This window comes from Cervus elaphus, chromosome 23, assembly GCF_910594005.1.
Source record: "Cervus elaphus chromosome 23, mCerEla1.1, whole genome shotgun sequence".
Classification (NCBI taxonomy): Eukaryota; Metazoa; Chordata; class Mammalia; order Artiodactyla; family Cervidae; genus Cervus; species Cervus elaphus.
In genome coordinates this window covers 51700128-51719883 of record NC_057837.1, presented here as the reverse complement: position 1 = coordinate 51719883, position 19756 = coordinate 51700128, and the positions used below count along the sequence as shown (strand labels likewise).

At 40.1% G+C, this 19756-nt stretch overlaps 1 protein-coding gene across 2 annotated transcripts in view; it reads right to left on the bottom strand.

Annotated features, from left to right (window-relative positions):
* DNAAF9 (dynein axonemal assembly factor 9) overlaps positions 1-19756 on the bottom strand; it is a 172294-nt gene that overhangs the window by 118874 nt on the left and 33664 nt on the right. For both annotated transcript variants that reach the window (XM_043885152.1, XM_043885153.1), the window contains exons 4-6: positions 16680-16804; positions 15470-15566; positions 14313-14419 (exon numbers count right to left, since the gene is read on the bottom strand). In XM_043885152.1, the coding sequence (XP_043741087.1) occupies positions 14313-14419; positions 15470-15566; positions 16680-16804 (329 nt within the window). The remainder of the gene's footprint in view (positions 1-14312; positions 14420-15469; positions 15567-16679; positions 16805-19756) is intronic.

The following is a 19756-nucleotide window of genomic DNA, read 5'->3' as shown; positions in this document are numbered from 1 at the left end:
GAAGAGGTGGCAAGAATATACAGAAGTATACAAAAAAGATCTTCATGACCCAGATAACCATGAGTTTGGGTAAACTCCGGGATTTGGTGATGGATAGGGAGGCCTGGCCTGCTGCGGTTCATGGGGTCGCAAAGAGTCGGACACAACTAAGCCACTGAACTGAACTGATGCTCTTTCCATTCTTTTGGATTCTTTAGTCTCTCTGTGCTTCATTCACCTTGGATAGTTTCTACTGCTATGGCTTCAAAATCATTAATCTTCTTTGGCAGGGTCTAAGTTAATGTTACTGCCATCTAGTATATTTTTCATCTTAGATATTGCAATTTTCACTTCTAGAAGTTCTATCTGGGTCCTTTTTATATTTTCTATTTGTTTAACACATTCAGTCTTTCCTCTAGCTTCTAGAGCATATGGAATACAATGAGAATAACTGTTTTATGTCCTTGTCTGCTAATTCTAACGTTTCTGTCCATTTCAGGTCAATTTTGATTGACTGATTACCTTATTATCAGTCATATATTCCCACTTACCTGTAAACTGATAATCATTGGATGTCAGACACTGTGAATTTTACCTTGTTGGATGCCAGGTATTTTCACATTCCTATAAATATTCTTGTGCTTTATTCTGGAATGCAGTTACGTGAAAACAGTTTGATCCTTTCAGATCTTACTTTTATAAATTGTTAGGAGGGTCCAGAGCAATGCTTATACTAGGGCTGATTATTCCCCACTACTGAGACAAACCCCTCCTGGCGACTTTATCCAATGCCCCCTAAGAATTATGAATTTTTTTAGTCTAATTGGTGGGAACAGGCACTATTCCCAGCTCTGAGCATGCATCAGGAACTGTTCTGGAATAATTTCACCTGATTTTTTCTTCCTCCACCTTTAGTAGTTAAATCACACAAGAGCACATATATCAATACTCTGTTGAATACTTGGGATGCCAGAAAAGGAGGAAAGAAGAATCTTTGCAGATCTTGGGAGTTCTGTTTTGGGGCAAATCTTTCTTTAGTACTCTTAGGTGCTTTGGTCTCATCAGAATCTTAGCAGCATCTACTCAGCTCAGTAAGTACACTGGGATCTACCTGGGTACCCCCTTCCCGTGCCATGGCCTGGAAATTTTCTCAAAGTACAGTTGATCCTTGAGTGACATGGGTGTTAATGCTAACATGGCAGAATCGATGCTCTCTGCAGATGAAAAGCCATGTATAAAACTTATAGTCAGCACTCTGTAAAAGCAATTCTGCATTCATGGTTCTGTGCCAGTGGATTCACCCTACTGTGGATCACGTAGTATTTACCACTAAAAAAAAAATCTCTGTGTAAGTGAACCTATGCAGTTCAAAGTCCTATTTTTTTGAAGGTCAACTGTAGTAAGCTAGGACAATCCTGGGGTTCATCTTGTCTGTTTCTCTCTCTCAAGGGAATTACCTCCTTGCCTGACGTCCAGGGTCTTGAAAACCATTTTTATCATGTTTAATGTTAGTTAAATGTTTGTTTTGGTTGGGGAAAGAGAGAAATAAAATTTCTGTTGTGTTATTGTACAAGACTTATTTTTTCTGCCTGGAAGCTTTTTATGATATTCTTTAACTCTTACTGTTTAAATTAGCACAGACAGATTTAACTTTTTAAAAATCTCACCGATGCTTGCTAAGCGATTTAATTTAAAAGCTTTTATTTCTCGTTATCACTGGAAATGTTTACTTCTATTTTTAAGTTTCCTCCCTTCTGGTATCTCTGTTCTATCCTTCTAGACCTCCTACTTAACAGATATCAAACTTCACGGATAAGTTCTCCAAGATTTTAAAGTTTTTTCTCATATTTTCTCTTTTATTTCTAAAATTTTTAATTTTGAGATTTTCCTAACTTTACCCTCCCAATTTCTCTGTTAGTTTTATCATTTATAACTTCCCAGAGCTCATATTTTCCTTATATTCATTTATCACAAAATAACTCTTGTTCTATGGTCATCAAATCTTACATTTCTCCAGGCATCCTAAGGAGAGTTTTATATCTTAACTTTCCCCCTGTATCTTAAATTATCTTTATGTCATCTTCAGAATTTTTTTTAAATCCTGATTTTTTTCTTTCAAAATACAGGTTATTTAATCCAATGTGTGGTGAGCTTTCACTGCCTGTTTATATTTTCCAAAAAATGCTGATGGGAAGCTTTCTGCTCTTAGCAGAGCTTGTCAACTACCAGTTAAGTTTTATAGCAGAGTAGACATGTTAAGAGGCAGTTATAAATAAGTGTAAATCTATGGCTGATTCATATCAATGTATGACAAAACCCACTGAAATGTTGTGAAGTAATTAGCCTCCAACTAATAAAAAAAATTAAAAAAAAAAAAAAAAAAAAGAGGCAGTTATAGGATCTCTACTCCCTCATATTCTAAATACCAAAATGTAGAGAGTTTTACTCTCGGGCATCAAAAGCTACACTACCCAATGAGTTACCTTTGTTTTCCAGTTTCCATAGAGAAACTCCACCCACTCACTTTGTTCCTTGTTTTTCCTACTATGGAGGTGGCAGTTGGTAAATGTCAGGTTACTTGTCACTCTGCGACGTTGGGAGGACAACACAGACTATTACATAACTTTCACTTTTGATATCACCAATTTCCATTCTATATCCGCCATTTTATTATCTTCTTCCTCATTGATTTAACCTATTTGGCGCCTTTCTCTGTAATGTGCAACAGTTTTACAAGTGTGTGAACTGATTCGATTTTTGAGGTACTGAACTTGATTTCCATTTTTAAAATTTATTCGATATTGAAGTACAGTTGACATACAAAATTATATAACTTATAGGTGTACAATACAGTGATTCACAATTTTAAAGGTTATACTGCACTTATAGTTATAAAATACTGGTTATATTCCCTGTGTTGTACAATTCAACTCTGCAGCTCATCTTAATAGTTTGTACCTCTCATTCCTCTACCCCTATACTGCCTTCCCCTACTTCCCTGTTCCCACTGGTAACCACTAGTAAATTCCCTATATCTGTGGGTCTGTTTCTTTTCCATTTTATTCATAGAAGTGTTATATTTTTCAGATTGCACATATAAGTGATGTCATAAGTGCCTGTCTCTGACTTACTTCACTTAGTATAATACCCTCCCAAGTGCACCCATGTTATTGCAAATATACACACACACACATACACATACCATATCTTCTTTCCATTCATCCATCGATCAACACTTAGGTGGCTTCCATATATTGACAATAGGCTTCCCAGGTGGCACTAGTGGTAAAGACTCACTGCCAGTGGAGGAGACATAAGAGCTGCAGGTTCTATCTCTGGCTCGGGAAGATCCCCTAGAGGAGGGCATGGCAACCCACTCCAGTATTCTTGCCTGGAGAATCCCCATGGGCAGAGGAGCCTGGTGGGCTACTGTCCATAGTGTCACAAAGAGTCAGACATGACTAAAGTGACTTAGCATACATATATTGACAACTGTAAATAATGTTGCTATGAACATTGGGGTGCATGTATTGAGTTAGTGGTTTTGGGTTTACATATATATACGAAGGTGAAGGAAGGTGAAGTCGCTCAATCGTGTCCGACTCTTTGCGACCCCATGGACTGCAGCCTCTCAGGCTCCTCCATCCATGGGATTTTCCAGGCAAGAATACTGGAGTGGGTTGCCATTTCCTTCTCCAGGGGATCTTCCTGACTCAGGGGTTGAACCCGGGTCTCCCGCATTGCAGGCGGACGCTTTACCCTCTAAGCCACCAGGGAAGCCATATATATATATACACATACATATATATGTATGTGTGTGTGTGTGTGTATATATAAAACCTAGTAGTTCCTAGGAGTGGAACTGCTGGGTTATATGGTAGTTGTATTTTTAGCTTTTCGAGGAACCTCCATTCTGTTTTCCACAGTGACTGCACCAATTTATATTCCTACCAACAGTGTATGATGTGTTCCCACTTCTCTACATCCTCACCAACACTTGTGTTCTTTTTGATGTCATGCTGACAGATAAGAGGTGAAATGTCATTATGGTTTTGATTTGCATTTCCCTGGTGACTAGTGATGTTGAGCACCTTTTCACATGCTTGTTGGCCGTCTGTATGTCTTCTTTGGTTCAATGTCTCTTTAGGCCTTCTACCCATTTTTGGATTTTTTCTTTGATGTGGAGTTCTATGAGCTGTTTATATATTTTGGATATTAACTCTTATCAATCATATCATCTGCAAGTATCTTCTCCCATTCACAAGGTTGTCTTTATTTTGTTGATGGTTTCCTTTGCTGTGCAAAAGATTTTAAGATTAATTAGGCCCAATTTGTCTATTTTTGCTTTTATTTCCCTCGCTTTAGGAGGCAGATCCAAAAACCTATTGCCACAATTAATGTCAGAGTGTTCTGCCTAGGTTTTCCTCTAGTTTTATTGTTTCCAGTCTCACACTTAGGTCTTTAATCCACTTTATTTTTGTATATAGTGTTAGAGAATGTTCTAATTTCATTCTTTTACACACAACTGTCCAGTTTTCCCTACTATCTACTGAAGAGACCGTCCTTTCTCCATCGTGTATTCTTGCCTCTTTTGCTGTGGATTAACTGACCTTAAGTGCATGGATTTAATGCTGAGCTCTCTATTCTGTTCACTGATCTGTGTGGCCTGTGTGTCAGTATTAAGACACACTGCTATTATTACTGTAGTTCTGTAGTACAGACTGAAGCCAGGCACTGTGATCCTTCCAGCTCTCTTTCTCAAGATTGTTTTGGCTATTTGGGGTATTTTGTATTTTCACACAAATTTTAGAATTATTTGTTCTACTTCTGTGAGAGACACTGGTATCCTGACAAGGATTACATTGAATCTGTATATTGTTTTGGATAAGTATAGTCATTTTAACAATATTAATTCTTCCAATCCAAGAACACAGTATACTTTTCCATTTGTGTTGTATTTAATTTGCTTCATCAGTGTCTTACTGTCTCCTGAGTTCTTTTATCTCCTGAGGTACATTTATTCCTAAGTATTTTATTCTTTTTGATGAGATGGTAAATGGGATTGTTTCCTTAATTCCTCTATGTGATAGTTAACTGTTAGTGTATGGAAATGCAACAGATTTCTGTATATTAATTTTGTATCCTGCAACTTCACCAACTTCACTGATGAGCTCTAGTAGATTTCTGGTAGCATCTGCAGGGTTTTCTATGTAAAGAACTATGTCATCTGCAAACAGTGACAGCTTTACTTCTTCCTTTCCAATCTTGATTCCTTTTTTTGGTCATGTATGGCCTTTATTATGTTGAGGTATGCTCCCTCAGTGTGCACTTTCTGGAGGATTTTTTAAAATCATAAACAGATGTTGAATTTTGTCAAAAGCCTTTTCTGCATCTACTGAGATGACCACTTTTTTTTTTTTTTAGTTTTCACGTTGTTAATTTGATGTATCACACTGATTGATTTACGGATACTGAAAATTCCTGATACTGAAAATTCCCAATGATAGGTCGGTCCTATGTGATCATGATGTAGGATCCTTTAAATGTGCTTTGGATTCAGTTGAAGATTTTGTTGACAATTTCTGCACCTATGTTCATCGCTAATATTGGCCTGTTATTTTCTTCTTCTGTGATATCTTAGTCTAGTTTTGTTATCAGGTGATGCTGGCCTCACAGAATGATTCAGGAAGTGTTCCTTCTCTGCAATCTTTTGGAATAGCTTCAGAAGCATAGGTGTTAACTCTTCAAATGTTTGGTAGAACTTACCTGTGAAGACATCTGGTCCTGCTCTATTGTTTCCTGGAAGGTGTTTTTGTGTGTGGATTCTTTTTTTTGGACTGATTAAATATTAATACTGGTAACTGGTCTGTTCATATTTATTTCTTGGGAGATTGTACCATTCTAAGAATTGGTCCATTTCTTCTCACGTGTTCACTTTAGTGGTATGTAGGTGTTGTGGTGGTCTCTCATGAGCCTCTGTATTTCTGTGGTATTGGCTGTCACTTCTTTTTCACTTCTCACATTACTGATCTGGACCCTCTCCCTTTTTTTTCTTGATGCATCTGGTTAAAGACGCAACAATTTTATCTTTTCAAAGAGCCAGCTTTTAGTTTAACTGATCTTTCCTATTTTTATTTAGTCTCTATTTTATTTAGTTCTGCTGTCTTTATGATTTTTTTCCTTCTACTTACTTTGGGATCTGTTTGTTGTTCTTTCTATAGTTCTTTTAGATGTAAGGTGGGTTTTCCTGGTAGCTCAGACGGTAAAGCGTCTGCCTGCAATGCAGGAGACCTGGGTTTGAGCCCTGGGTTGGGAAGATTCCCTGGAGAAGGAAATGGCAACCCACTCCAGTACTCTTGCCTGGAAAATTCCATGGATGGAGGAGTCTGGTAGGCTACAGTCCATGGGATCGCAAAGAGTCGGACACAACTGAGCAATTTCACTCACACTGGTAGGTTGTTTGATATTTATCTTGTTTTCTGAAGCAAGCTTGTGTTGGTACAAACTTGCCTCTTAGAACTGTTTTTGCTGTGTCCCATAGATATTGATGGCTCAGATGGTAAAGAATTTGCCTGCAAGGCAGGAAACCCGGGTTTGATCTGAGTTAGGAAGATCCCTGGAGAAGGAAATGACTACCCACTCCAGTATTCTTGCCTGGAAAGTTCCATGGACAAAGAAGCCTGGCAAGCTACAGTTCATGGGGTTGCAAAGAGTCAGACATGACTGAGCAACTAACACTTTCACTATAGGTATTGAGGAGGCTTCCCAAGTGGCGCTAGTGGTAAAGAACCTGCCTGCCAGCGGAGGAGACAAGAGAGACACTGGAGGAAAGCATGGCAACTCATTCCACTATTCTTGCTCAGAGAATTCCATGGACAGAGGAGCCTGGTGAGATACAGGCCATAGGGTCACAGAGTCAGACATGACTGAAGCAACTTAGCACATTTAGCATACACAAAGGTATTGAATTGTCATGTTTTCATTTTCGTAAGTCTCTAGGTAACTTCTGATTTCCTCTTTGATTTCTTCAGTGATCCATTTGTTGTTAAGTAACATATTGTTTACCCTCCATGTGTTTTGAGGGTTTTGCCATTTTTCTCCCCACTTGCAGCTGGTTTCTAGTCAGTATTGTGGCTGGAAAAGATGCTTGATATGATTTCAGTTTTCTTCACCAAGACTTGTTTTTTTTTTTTAACCAAGACTTGTTTTGTAGCCTAGTATGTGACCTATCCTCCAGAATATTTCATGTAGACTTGAAAAGAATGTGTATTCTGCTGCTTTCAGATGGAATACTCATACCAAATAAGTCCATTTGGTCTAATGTGTCATTTAAGGGCAGTGCTTCCTTATTGATTTTTCTGTCCAGATGATCTGTCCATTGATGTAACTGAGGTGTTAAAATTCTCCTCTATTATTGTGTTACTGTCAATTTCTCCCTTTCTGTCCATTAATATCTGATTTATTATTTCAGTCAGTTCAGTCGCTCAGTTGTGTCCAACTCTGTGACCCCATGAACTGCAGCACACCAGGCCTCCCTGTCCATCACCAACTGCCAGAGCTTACCCAAACTCATGTCCACTGAGTCGGTGATGCCATCCAACCACCTCATCCTCTGTCGTCCCCTTCTTCTCCTGCCCTCACTCTTTCCCAGCATCAGGGTCTTTTCAAAAGAGTCAGCTCTTCGCATCAGGTGGCCAACATATTGGAGTTTCAGCTTCAACATCAGTCCTTCCAATGATCACCCAGGACTGATCTCCTTTAGGATGGACTGGTTACATCTCCTTGCAGTCTCCTTGCAAGGGATTCTCAAGAGTCTTCTCCAACACCACAGTTCAAAAGCATCAACTCTTCAGTGCTAAGCTTTCTTTATAGTCCAACTCTCACATTCAACATGACTACTGGAAAAATCATAGCTTTGACTAGATGTATTTAGTTGCTCCTATATTGGGTGCAGATATAATTGTTATATCTTAATGCACTGACCCCTTGATTATTGTGTGGTATCCTTCTTCATCTCTTACAACAGCGTTTATTTTAGGGCCTATTATTGTCTAAGTATTGCAACCCTGGCTTTGACTTCTATTTGCATGGAATATCTTCTTCCATCCCCTCATTTTCAGTCTGTGTCTATAAACCTGAAGTGATTACTTCTAGGCAGTACACACACACACACGCACACACACACACACACACACACACACATACATACATGTCTTATTCTTGTATCCACTCAGCTATTTTGTGTCTTTTCATTGCAGCATTCAGTCCATTTACATTTAAGGTAATTATTGATATGTATGTTCTTATTGTCACTTTGTTATCTGTTTTGGGGTTACTTCTGTAGGCCTTTTTCTCCTTCCGTCTTCCTTTATTCTCTTGTGATTTAGTGACTATCTTTAGTGTTATATTTGGATTTTTATTTTTTGTGTATATCTATTACAGATTTTTGGTTTGTGGCTATCACGAGGTTTTTAATATAACGTTCTATGTACATACTTGATTGTTTTTAAGTTGTTGATCTCTTAATTTCAAATGCATCTTAATAATCCCACAGTGAATACTCTCCTCCCTTCCCAATTACTATTTACAGTATCACATTTTACATCTAATTGTTTTGTGTACCCTTTAATTGCTTATTCTGGGTATTTGTAGATATTGTGGATTTCACTACTTTCATCTTTAAACCTTTCTACTAGGTTCATGCATGGATGATTTCCTATCTTTTTTGTATGTTTTCCTTTACCTTTTTTATTTCAGAATTTTCATGTTTTTAGAGTCGTAGCCTTTTCTTTTTCACCTAGAGAAGTTCCTTTAACATTTGTTGTAAAATTGGTTTGGTGGACTCTTTTAGCTTTTGCTTGTCTACAAAGCTTTTACTCTCGCCAATAAATATGAATGAGAGCATTACTGTGTAGCATACTCATGCTCATAGGTATTTTCCTTTCACCACTTTAAACTTACAGCACTTCCTTCTGGCCTGCAGGGCTTCTGCTTAAAAGTCAGCTGACTATCTTACGGGAGTTCCCTTGTATGTTATTTGTTCCTTCTGTCTTGTTACTTTTAATATTCTCTCTTTAAATTCTACATTTTGATTACAATGTGTCTGGGTGTGTTCCTTTTTGGGTTAATCCTATATGGGACTCTCTGCACTTCCTGGTCTTGAAGGACTGTACCCTATCCCAGGTTATGGAAGTTTTTGGCTATTAAGCCTTCACGGATATTCTTAGCACCTTTCTTTCTAAGACTTCTAAAATACAAATATTAGTGTGCTTGATGATGTTGTCCCAGAGGTCTCTTAAATGTCATTTCATTCTTTTTTCTGTTCAGCATCAGTGATTTCCCCTACTTCGTCTTCCAGCTCGCTGATCCATTCTATATCATTTAATCTGATGATTCCTTCTAATGTATTTTTCATTTCAGTTGTATTCTTCATTCGTAGCTGTTCTTTATATTTTCTCACTGTTAAAAACTTACAGTTTTTTGCTCTGTGCATCTATTCTTCTCTCACATTTTTTAATCATTTTTACAATCACTACCTTCACTCTTTCTTTCGAAGACTACCCTTTTCACTTGTCTTCTGGGTTTTTTTTTCTTATTCTTTTGACTGGAACATGTTTGTCATTTCACTTTGCCTAAGCTGCTGCATGTATTATTTATCTGGTGGGTTAGTTATGTTTCCTGACTTTAGAGAAGTGGCCTTCTGTAGGAGACATTCTATGCATCTCAGCAGTGCACTCCCCTCTCACCACCCAAGCTCTATGTTCCAGGGGTTTCCCCATGTCAGCTGCATGGGTCCCTCTTTTGTGGAGGGCTATTTGGGTGATGTGATAAGACTTTGTTGGCACCTGGTCCAGTTGGTTACCAGGCCCTGCCTTGTGCAGAGACTGCTGGCTGCAGGTTAGTGGGCTGGAGAACTTCAGGGAGCCCCAGGACTCATGCTGGCTCACTGGTAGGAAGAGTCAGGATCTATAAGACTCTAAGACTGTTACTGGGTGAAGCCGGGTCCTGGGGTTAGTACCAGACTACTGACAGGTAGATCTGGGTCCTGGAGTCTGGTTTCCGGGCCCAGGGATCTCAGAGCTGGTGTCAGATTATTGGGGGAGGAGGGGGTGACAGTTGCGTTTGTGGTTCAGGGTATCCTGAAGCTTGTATTTGCCTCTTAGTGTGGGCAGGGCCAGGGTCAAGGTGGTCTTAAGTCAGGGTTTGGCCTGCTTTGGGCAGGCTGGAGTCACAGGCTGTGGAAGTCTGGTTTTTCTGCATTTGGTTTTTCTGATTGGTGAGGCTGATCCAAAGGCCACAGCAGGCTTCCTGGAGGGCAGGGTCAGGGATCAGGGGATCCTGGGACTGGTGCCTTCTCACTGGTGCGTGGAGCTGGGTCTTGGCATCTGGTGGACAGGGGTTAAGTCTAAAGCTGGTTGAGAGCTCAGGAAGTCTTTAGGTAGCCTGCCTGCTGATGGATGGGGCTGTTACTCCACCCATTTAGTTTGGCCTGAGGTGTCCCAGCACTGGCTCCTACGTGTTTATTGAGGCCAGGTCTTGGTGCTAATGAGCGAAAGGGAGGATTCTACAACGGCACCCACTACCACCAGTGTCCACATGACAGAAGGGCACACCCAAGGAATGGCTGCCATCAACATCTATATCCCCAGGGTGAGCTGCAGTTGCCTCTTGCCTCTCTGGGAGACTCCCCAACACCAGCAGATAAGTCTGGTCCAGGGTTCTATCAAATGACTGCTTTTGTCCTGAGTCCTGGAGTATGTGATACTTTGTGTATGCCCTGTAAGAAAGAAATCTCTATTTCCCTCAGTCCTATGGGACTCCTGAAATTAAGCCCTGCTGGCTTTCCGAGTCAAATGCTCTGGCAGGTCACCTTCCCAGTGCAGGGCTGCCAGGCTGCAGAGGCCACCACAGAGCTCAGAACTCTCACTGCTCTACGAGAACCTCTGCAATGTAATTATTCTCCAGTTGTGGGTCACCTACCTGGGGGAACGGGACTTGACTACATCAGAAGTCCATCCTTCCTACTTGTCGTCTTGTAATTCATTCCTTATCTCTTTAGCTGTAGCAGGTCTTTCCTGATACGTTATGGTCTTTTTTTCATCAATGGTTGTTCTGCAAATAACTGTGATTTTGGTGTGCTTGGGAGAGGGGATGAGCTCAGGGTCCTTATACTCCCCATTTGGCCAATCTCCCTGATTTCTATTTTGAAATTCAAATCTTAATTCTACTAGTGAATTTTGAGACTTATAACAATATTTCCTCATATGCCATCCATCTCTCTTTTAAATTCTGCTTGCTCTAAGTGCCACATCTTGCTTCTCTTTCTAAAAACTGCATGCTTGAAAAGTACAAACAATATTTTCCCCAATTTTTATTTTGTTTCCTGGAGAAAATATTTTTTAAAAGCATGCTGATCCATCCCTGCATCTAATATGCTATGGTCTCTTTCTTATCTTCTGAATTTTTTCATAGGGTTTATTTTACCTTTCAGTACAAAAAAATTTATGTTTGTCCACTAGCAGGTGAATGAATGCTTACTCTATAGTTATTATTCAGAAGTTTGCTTTTAGAATTCTCCCTTGAAGAGTTGGTTAATGTAAATTTACATTACCAGATCACACAGTTCTAGTAGCTGGAGAGTAAGAAGGAAGTTGGAGACAGGGAAAGCCCTAGCAGAACTACCCTGTACTGCTTCCAGGAAGAAGAAGTTCTCTGTATCCATAACTTAAGTCTGGCCCAGCCTAAATATCAAGTAAATGCTATAAGGGTCTGGCTTCCTTTCTGATGCTGGCACCTACCACAATGGGGACAAAACATCCTCTGAGTTAAGGATTTTCCTCTGGGTATAAGCATGCAATAAAAGAGAAGTTTAAAAAATTAAGTTATGTCTTGTAGTTCTCCTCCTAGCTTTCAAAGGAGGCAGGAACTTTTCTGGCTCAGGCAGTTATCAGGCCTCTAATATGAGAAGCAGAGAGAAGTAGACAGTATAATGGCAGAGTTGACCAGTAGGCCAAACTGCTGCATACCTTAAAGGACCAGGAAGGACAGGGTGAGAAGAGAGGTCAGGGAATATGAGATAGGGACAAAGAAAAGTATTTGAGAGAATGAAAATTAGTGGCTAAAGAGAAGGGCAGGATCTAAAGAAAGGGATTCTGAGACAAGAGTTACAGTAATAACTCTTGTTATTACTATATGATGTATGCTATTTCCTCCTCACTGCCCCTAACACTACCCTCCAGGAAAAATCTACATTATCTTGTAAAAGTTTTTTTGAAAGGGAATTTTGTTCCTTTGGGATCTGACCTCATGGCTTGATGCACCTCAAGGCAGGAGCCAGAGGCCCGCCCCATTTGAGCTGCATGAATTGTGCAGCTTCCAAGTACACTGCTTTTCAAGTATCTAGTGGTAGCCCAGGGGTTAGAAGTATGGGGTCAGAAGCCTGACTTTCTGGACTGGGCTTTAGCCCTGTCACTCACTGGCTACTAGTTCTGTGACTTGGGAAATTCATTTAAACCTTCTGTAAAATAGGGATGGTAACAGGACCTACTTCAGAGGGTTATTGTAGGAATTAAAGTTAATTCATGGGCTTCCCTGGTGGCTCAGCTGGTAAAGAATCCGCCTGCAATGAGGAAGACCTGGATTAGTACCCTGGGCTGGGAAGATCTCCTGGAGAAGGGAATGACTACCCACTCCAGTACTCTGGCCTGGAGAATTCCTGGACTGTATAGTCCATGGGGTTGCAAAGAGTCAGACATGACTGACTTTCACTTTCTTTCCAAATTAATTTATACAAAATGCTGAGAACAGTGCCTGGCATCTACAAAACAGTATAAATGAATAGTTTATACAATTAACTAAAAACAAACATTACCATTATCACTAAAAATTTTAAGCTTCTTCTCTATGTCCTATGGCATGCTTCCTTTCAACTCCCTATTCTGAACTCTGCAACTCCATGACTGTAGCCCGCCAGGCTACTCTGTCCATGGAGCTTTCTAGGCAAGAATACTAGAGCAGGTTGCCATTTCCTGCTCCAGGGGACTTTCCGACCCAGGGATAGAACCCATGTATCTTGTGTCTCCTGCATTGGCAGGCAGATTCTTTACCACCTGTGCCACCTGGGTAGCCCCCTTCTTCCAAATTTTAGGGTGTTAACTGCTGTCAGGGGCAGCTCCCACAGCCTTGTGGATGTTCTATTACTTTATCATAATAAATGTGAGAAAACTGGAGCAAGAAGAGTGGGGCTGATGTGGTGTGTGTCTTCTTCATCCCTACAGCCCATGTTCCTCTACATTACAGGGTTTGCCAGATGAGCCTCCAATCATTTCTTAGGGACACTGCTACTTCTCAGGAGGAGGCAAAAGAATTAGTCCTGGACCTTGCTTCCAAAGGTCCCACTTACTCTATCCCTAAGACTATGGCCCCATTTCCAGCATGTCTGGTTTCCTGTACTAGGAGCAGATCATTTCAGTGGGGATCCAATGGAGGCATATGGATACCAGGTCATCCTTCCTAACGCATACCCTAGATGATCCCCTCTTCCAGTTCTCATTCATTAATTCACTTAACAATACTTAACTGGTCATCTTCTAGATGCAGAGCACTGACATAAAAGACACTGTTCTTACCATCAAAGCTAATCTTTTTATTCCTCTAGTTGTTATTTAGTTGCTAAGTAGTGTCTGAGTATTTTCTGATCCCATGGACTATAGCCTGCCAGGCTCCTCTGTCCATGCGATTCTCCAGGTAAGAATACTAGAGTGGGTTACCATGCCCTCCTCCAGGGGAACTTCCAACCCAGGGATTGAACCTGCATCTCCTGCATTGACAGGTGGGTTCTTTACCACTAGCACCACCTGGGAAGCCCCTCGTACATAGTACTTATATAAAATTCTGCACTCTCCCTTTCATTGCCCTTAAATAGTTAAATTATACAAACTTCTGAGATACAAGCAACAATAAGAATGCTTTTGTTCTCCAGAAACTTCCAATCCAGAGGCCAGGGGTGGGTGAGTGGGTAAGACAAATATAAGTGACATAGGACGGTAAAAGTTATAAGAGGAGTCAGCTTGGGGTGCTACAGTTAACTCAGAATGGGGAAAGGAGAGAAAGAAGGACAGAGAGAAGCTTTAAGAATAAAGGGCATAGGAGTTCAGTCTGGGGACTAGCCTTAAACAGCAATAATTTTCCATTTCAAATCCTTTAAACTGTCCCACACCCTTTGGAGTCACTCCCAGCTTTCTAGAGTGTTATAATGAACACCCACACTGTAGGTCTTCATAAAAACAGCTCAGTGGTAGACAAAAACCAAACATACTGCTTTTCATACATACCTCGTACTTCATGGTAAAAAATCCATCTCCTCCAATGCCCTCAAGAGCAAAGGCCTGTACAACAGGCCACTTCTCCACTACAAACATATCAAATATCTGCAAGTGACCTAGAGGAATCAAGTACAACATGTATCAAGTACCATCCTGGATACAGCAGTCTAAACCTGATCTAATGTGGTCAGAAAGGCATCATTTCTCACAAGCTCACCACAGCCTCATCTAGCCAAAAAAACACCAAAAACTGAAACAGATAAAATGGTTAGATATTAACACTAGAAATACAAAATGAAAGTCAAGGAAAAACAAAATACAAACAAGTTATAAAAATTCAAGTTTCTCCATATTTTCACATTCTGGTTTCCAGGGAAAGTAAGAAAACAAAATAGTGGCCTATTACATCTGATTTGTATCAGTAAGTGGATATATTTATTAACAGACCAAAACTTGACTCCTTTCCCTTAAAAAACATAGCTAACCAACTTCCTCAAGGGAAAAGTATGAAATAAAAATATTTCCTTCCTTATTATTATAAGGAAGGAAATATTAAATGTACAAGTCTGTTTTTCTTTTTTCTTTTAGTAGATAAGACAGAAGCACCACTAAACTTGCTGATCTTTTCCCTCTGAGTTTACACTTTTTTTTTTTGCCATGCCCCATAGCATGTGGGACCTTAGTTTCCCAACCAGGGATTGAACCCACACCCCCTGCAATGGAAGCACGAAGTCTTAATGAGCACTGGATCACCAGGGAAATCCCCTATACATTATTTTCGAGCCTCACTGTCAGTATAGTTTTAACAGCTACCCAAATTACTATTTTTTTTTTTCCAAATTACTATTTCTTATTGGCAAGAGGTGCCACAACTATATTTCATCTTTAATAAATGGTACAGACTAGATGGTAACTATGGTAAATCCTTATGAGTCCTTCAATCTGATTGCTGGTAGCGTGCTGTGATGCTGCAGAAACTTCAGTTATGAACACAAACTTGCATAGGAAAGTCCTCAAATTTCATTCTGCTTGATCCTCTCTGCCTTTAGTGAAAACAGATCAACGGGTTTTCCAGCTGAATGTCTCCACTGAAAGGAGAAGTAAGGACTTTTGACTTATACACCATCCCAGCAAGGTTCTAAAATGGATGACTGTCAGATACACACCTTGGGAGCTATAAGGAATGCCAATTCTACTACAGTCTCGAACCATGTCCACAAAGCTGGCAATTTTAAATTCTTCTGCAGCTTCCTCATCTTCATACTAAAGAAGGAAATTAAAGAATCAGGCTCTAATGAGACATCATACAAAATTCCATATTTTCTCTGCATTTTTATTAGTTGTCCCAAATGTCCCATGAGGGATTTTCTTTTTTTTTTTTTTTGTAGCCATGCTGTTCAGTTTGAAGGATCTTAGTCCTCTGACCAGGGAATGAACCCACGTCCTTAGTATGAAAGAACAGAGCCCTAACCACTGGACTGCCAAGGAATTCCCTTCAAGAGGGTATTTTTAAAGCCAGCTTTTTGTCTGTTGATCAAAAACACATCATTCCCTTACCTTACACCACACACAAAAATCAACTCAAAATGGATCAGAGACCTAAATTCAAGAGATAAAACTTATCCTCAAAAATCTCCCAAATGGGGGACTTCCTTGGTGATCCAATGGTTAAGACTCAGAGCTCCCAATGCAGGGGGCATGGGTTCGATCCCTGGTTAAGGAGCTAAGGTACCGCATGTCACATGGCACTGCCAAAAACAAACAAATTCCCCAAATGCTCATATGGAAAAAGGGTTCTAAACTTACACTGGGTCCCAACTTCCATGAAATTTTAAATCTTAAGCCCCAATTTGATTTCTAGCCAAACTCTTAGAAAGGGTCCAAAGGGAAACAGAAACAAATACCAAAAAATCCAAACATGGAAATGTCACAGAACAGCTCCTGGGGCCGTTCCCAGACCTGAGCACATGGACCCAACTTGGGGATGAAGAAGCAGGGCAGGAAGGTAGGTTCATAAGCCTATTAGGTCACAATTTTAACAGTTCTTTTTGTCTTTTCAGGCATGTAATTTATTGTGAGGATAGCGTCATAATGAAATATGAAAAGTTCCACTAAAACAAATAACTTTTTTGTGAAACCACATTTCACAATTTGATTTGGGCTGGGGAGGGAGTCATGCCACATGGCATGCAGGATCTTACTTCTCTAATCAGGGACTGAACCATGCCCCCTGCAGTGGAAGTTTGGAGTCCTAATCATTCGACTGCCAGGGAAGGCCCCAATTTAATTTTTTTAAGGACCTTCTATTCCATTTCTATTTTTTCCTGAAGTATCCTTAGAGTGTCTCTAAGTTTCTATTTTATCTTTTCTCCTCACCTCATTTTCAGTCATGCAATGGAAATGCAGATTTCTCCAATGGGCCACATAGGGTAACAGATAGCGATAATTTACAGGATTACAGTACAGATGGACACTATCTGATTTAATCAATATAATCACGTCTGTAAGAAAAGCAAAATTAAAACACAAGATTATCAGAGGCATTTCCTTTAGACACCTTCTGCTCACATATCTGTGGAACCATTAAAACTACTTCAGAAACAACGTAACAAAACTCTAAACTGAAAATTTTTAAATTAGGCAACATGCTTCAAAGTGACTGTTGAACACTCAAGTGTGGACAACAAAGATTTCCTCAGCCCCACGCAACACTTCAACCATTGTAGTATTCTGGTTATGGTAGAATAAGTCAAAAGAACAGCCTTCAGTGCATTTCATAAAGTTCAACAAAGCAAAATCTGCTGTACCAAACACAAAACTGTGGAAATAAATAGTAAATGGAAACTCTATAGCTAAAAGTCACTGAGGCAGGAAAACAGCACGGAATATGGCCAGTGACCAGTTCTCCTGAATACATCAGTTTCTAAAGCTTTTGGCTACTGACTCATCTGGGTCAAGGCAAATTGTGGACCTGAGGATATCACTTTCCTTGTGACCTGGGAAAGGTTATTATATACAGGGGTGAACTCTGTACACAGGAAAGGCTGAGAGGAAGGAAGTAGAGGCAAGTGGACAAGGCTTCTATAAATAGATCAGCAGCTCACAGGTACAAGGAATAACAATCAATGTTGCTGGGTCAAATAAACAAAGCAATCCCAAAGGTGCAAATAAAACCAAGTAAACTAATAAACGGGGGCTTCCCTGATGGCTCAGATGGTAAAGAACCTGCCTGCAATGTGGGAAACCCAGGTTTGATTCCTGGGTTAGAAGATCCCCTGGACAAGGGAATGGCAACCTACTCCAGAACTGTTGCCTGAAGAATGCCACGGACAGAAGAGCCTGGCGGGCTAGAGTCCATGGGGTCACAAAGAGTCGGACATAACTGAGTAACTACCACACACTAACAAATGAGCCATGGAATAGGGCAGGAATATTCAAACAGTTTAAACACTAAGAAAGTGTCACACTTTCAGAAGAAAAGCAGAGGCTTCATTCTATGGCTCCTCAGATACCAGAGCCATTAAGCTTCGTTCTAACAACACAACAGTTGGGAAAGGGCTGGAGGAGATGGCCGGAAGTGAGAAAGGAGCATGGGAGCAGAGAGCAACTGAGGCACCAGGCTTAGGGCAATGCCAACATGTAACATAGTGTGACGGACAATAATCTACAAAAACATAAAGCCCAGTGAATACTGATCTCAGCTGACTACACAGCTGGGTGGCCTTATGAAATAAAGCTCTATGATTATGACCTATAAAATCACTCTAAGCTCCACACTCAGTCAGACCCAAGTTGTTCAAGGGATCACAGAACGGAGCAGCCTCTTCCCTGCTGACTCTCAGCTCTAAGTGCTGGACTTAAAAGGAAGCATGGGATGGGAAAGAGTCCGCCCTCTCATCCTTTTGGGAGACTTACTCTGAATCACTTGTAGCTGACCTGCTTAACAGTGAAAGTTTGACATCACTGAGAGCTTCCTGTGTCCACGGTACTCTATACTGATGTATAACATACTGCAAAGAATTAGGATCCAGTAAAAGAAATAATGCAACAGCCACTAGACCTAATAAAGCATGCTCAGGATTTCACAGGACTAAAGTTATCACTACAAGTAAATTTTAACAGAGTACATGGGCAGGTAAAAGAAGAAAGCATAAGAGAACTGGATGAACATATAAACTATTTTAAGTTTTTTTTTTTTAATAAATTCTTCATATTTGCCTCTTTTTCTTTCAGATAATTAGGGATTGTAATGCAGAAGATAAATCTGGTAAACTCATCTTTCTAGCTATTTGGATTTAAAAAATGAATTAATTTGGAAGAAAATGCTCATTATAAGCATTCATTGTGCTAGGCGACAGGATAAAGACAAAGATAAGCAGAAAAGTGGACCTTTGAGGACTTAAACTATTTCTTTTATTTCAATATTGTAGTGTCTTTAACAACCTTGACTGCAGTGAAATGTGTGGCTGCACAAGCATCTGCCTTTTTATAACTCTAAATGAGCTGCCAAAATGAATTATTTCCAAACCAGAAGGTGTAATATAGCGTAAGAAGGCAATTTTTAAAATCAGAATCTGAAACTAAATTTGAGTTAAAAAAAAAAATTACTGGAAGGAATAATTTCAGCCTGCTCTTTCCACACCAATAAAAAGAAAAACTTTAACAAATCTCTAATGATAGATACTACTAAGGACTTTACTGAGAAATTAGACCAGGGTTCTTCAACTTCAGCACTACTGACAATTTAGACCAGAACATTTTTTGTTGTGAGGAGCTGGCCTGCGTATGCATCACAGGATGTTTAGCAGCATCTCTGGCTCTACCCACTCTGCCCAGCTGTTACACTCAAAAATGTCTTCAGCCAGACATCCCTTGGGGGATAAAACCCTCTAGTTGAGAACCACTGCACTAGATCCACAGCAAGATTATTTCAACATCAGATTTTGAGTCCCCCAGCTGCTTCACAAGAGCTGTCTCTTGTCCGTTTTGATTTGTCTATTCCTGTGTCTTCTGATCTATCTGGCAGACAAGTTATGATGCTAAGTATGTGATATCAGAGATAGCTCTTGGGCATAACCCCCACAGCAGCGTGACCACAGGATGAGTGTCTCAAAGTGAGAAAAGGGAAATGTTTAGCAGAAAGCCTGCATTGTAATCACAGGCACCATCATAAATTACAGTCACATAGAAAACAATGCCCAAAGACAGGGCAGGACAAAGAGCCTTTGTTCCTGAACTGAAGATCTACATGAAATCTTCCTTGTGGGAGAACCCTGCAGGCTCGTCCTTGACTCACAGTTGAAAGTGCTATCATAGGACAATGGCATATAACATGAGCCTCCCAGCATGTAGAGGCAGTGGGAAATTTACAGGAAAACTAGTACCTTGTCAAGAAGATATAATGTCAAACACTGATGTTTACCATTTCCTCTAAAACTGATTTATCCAATAAA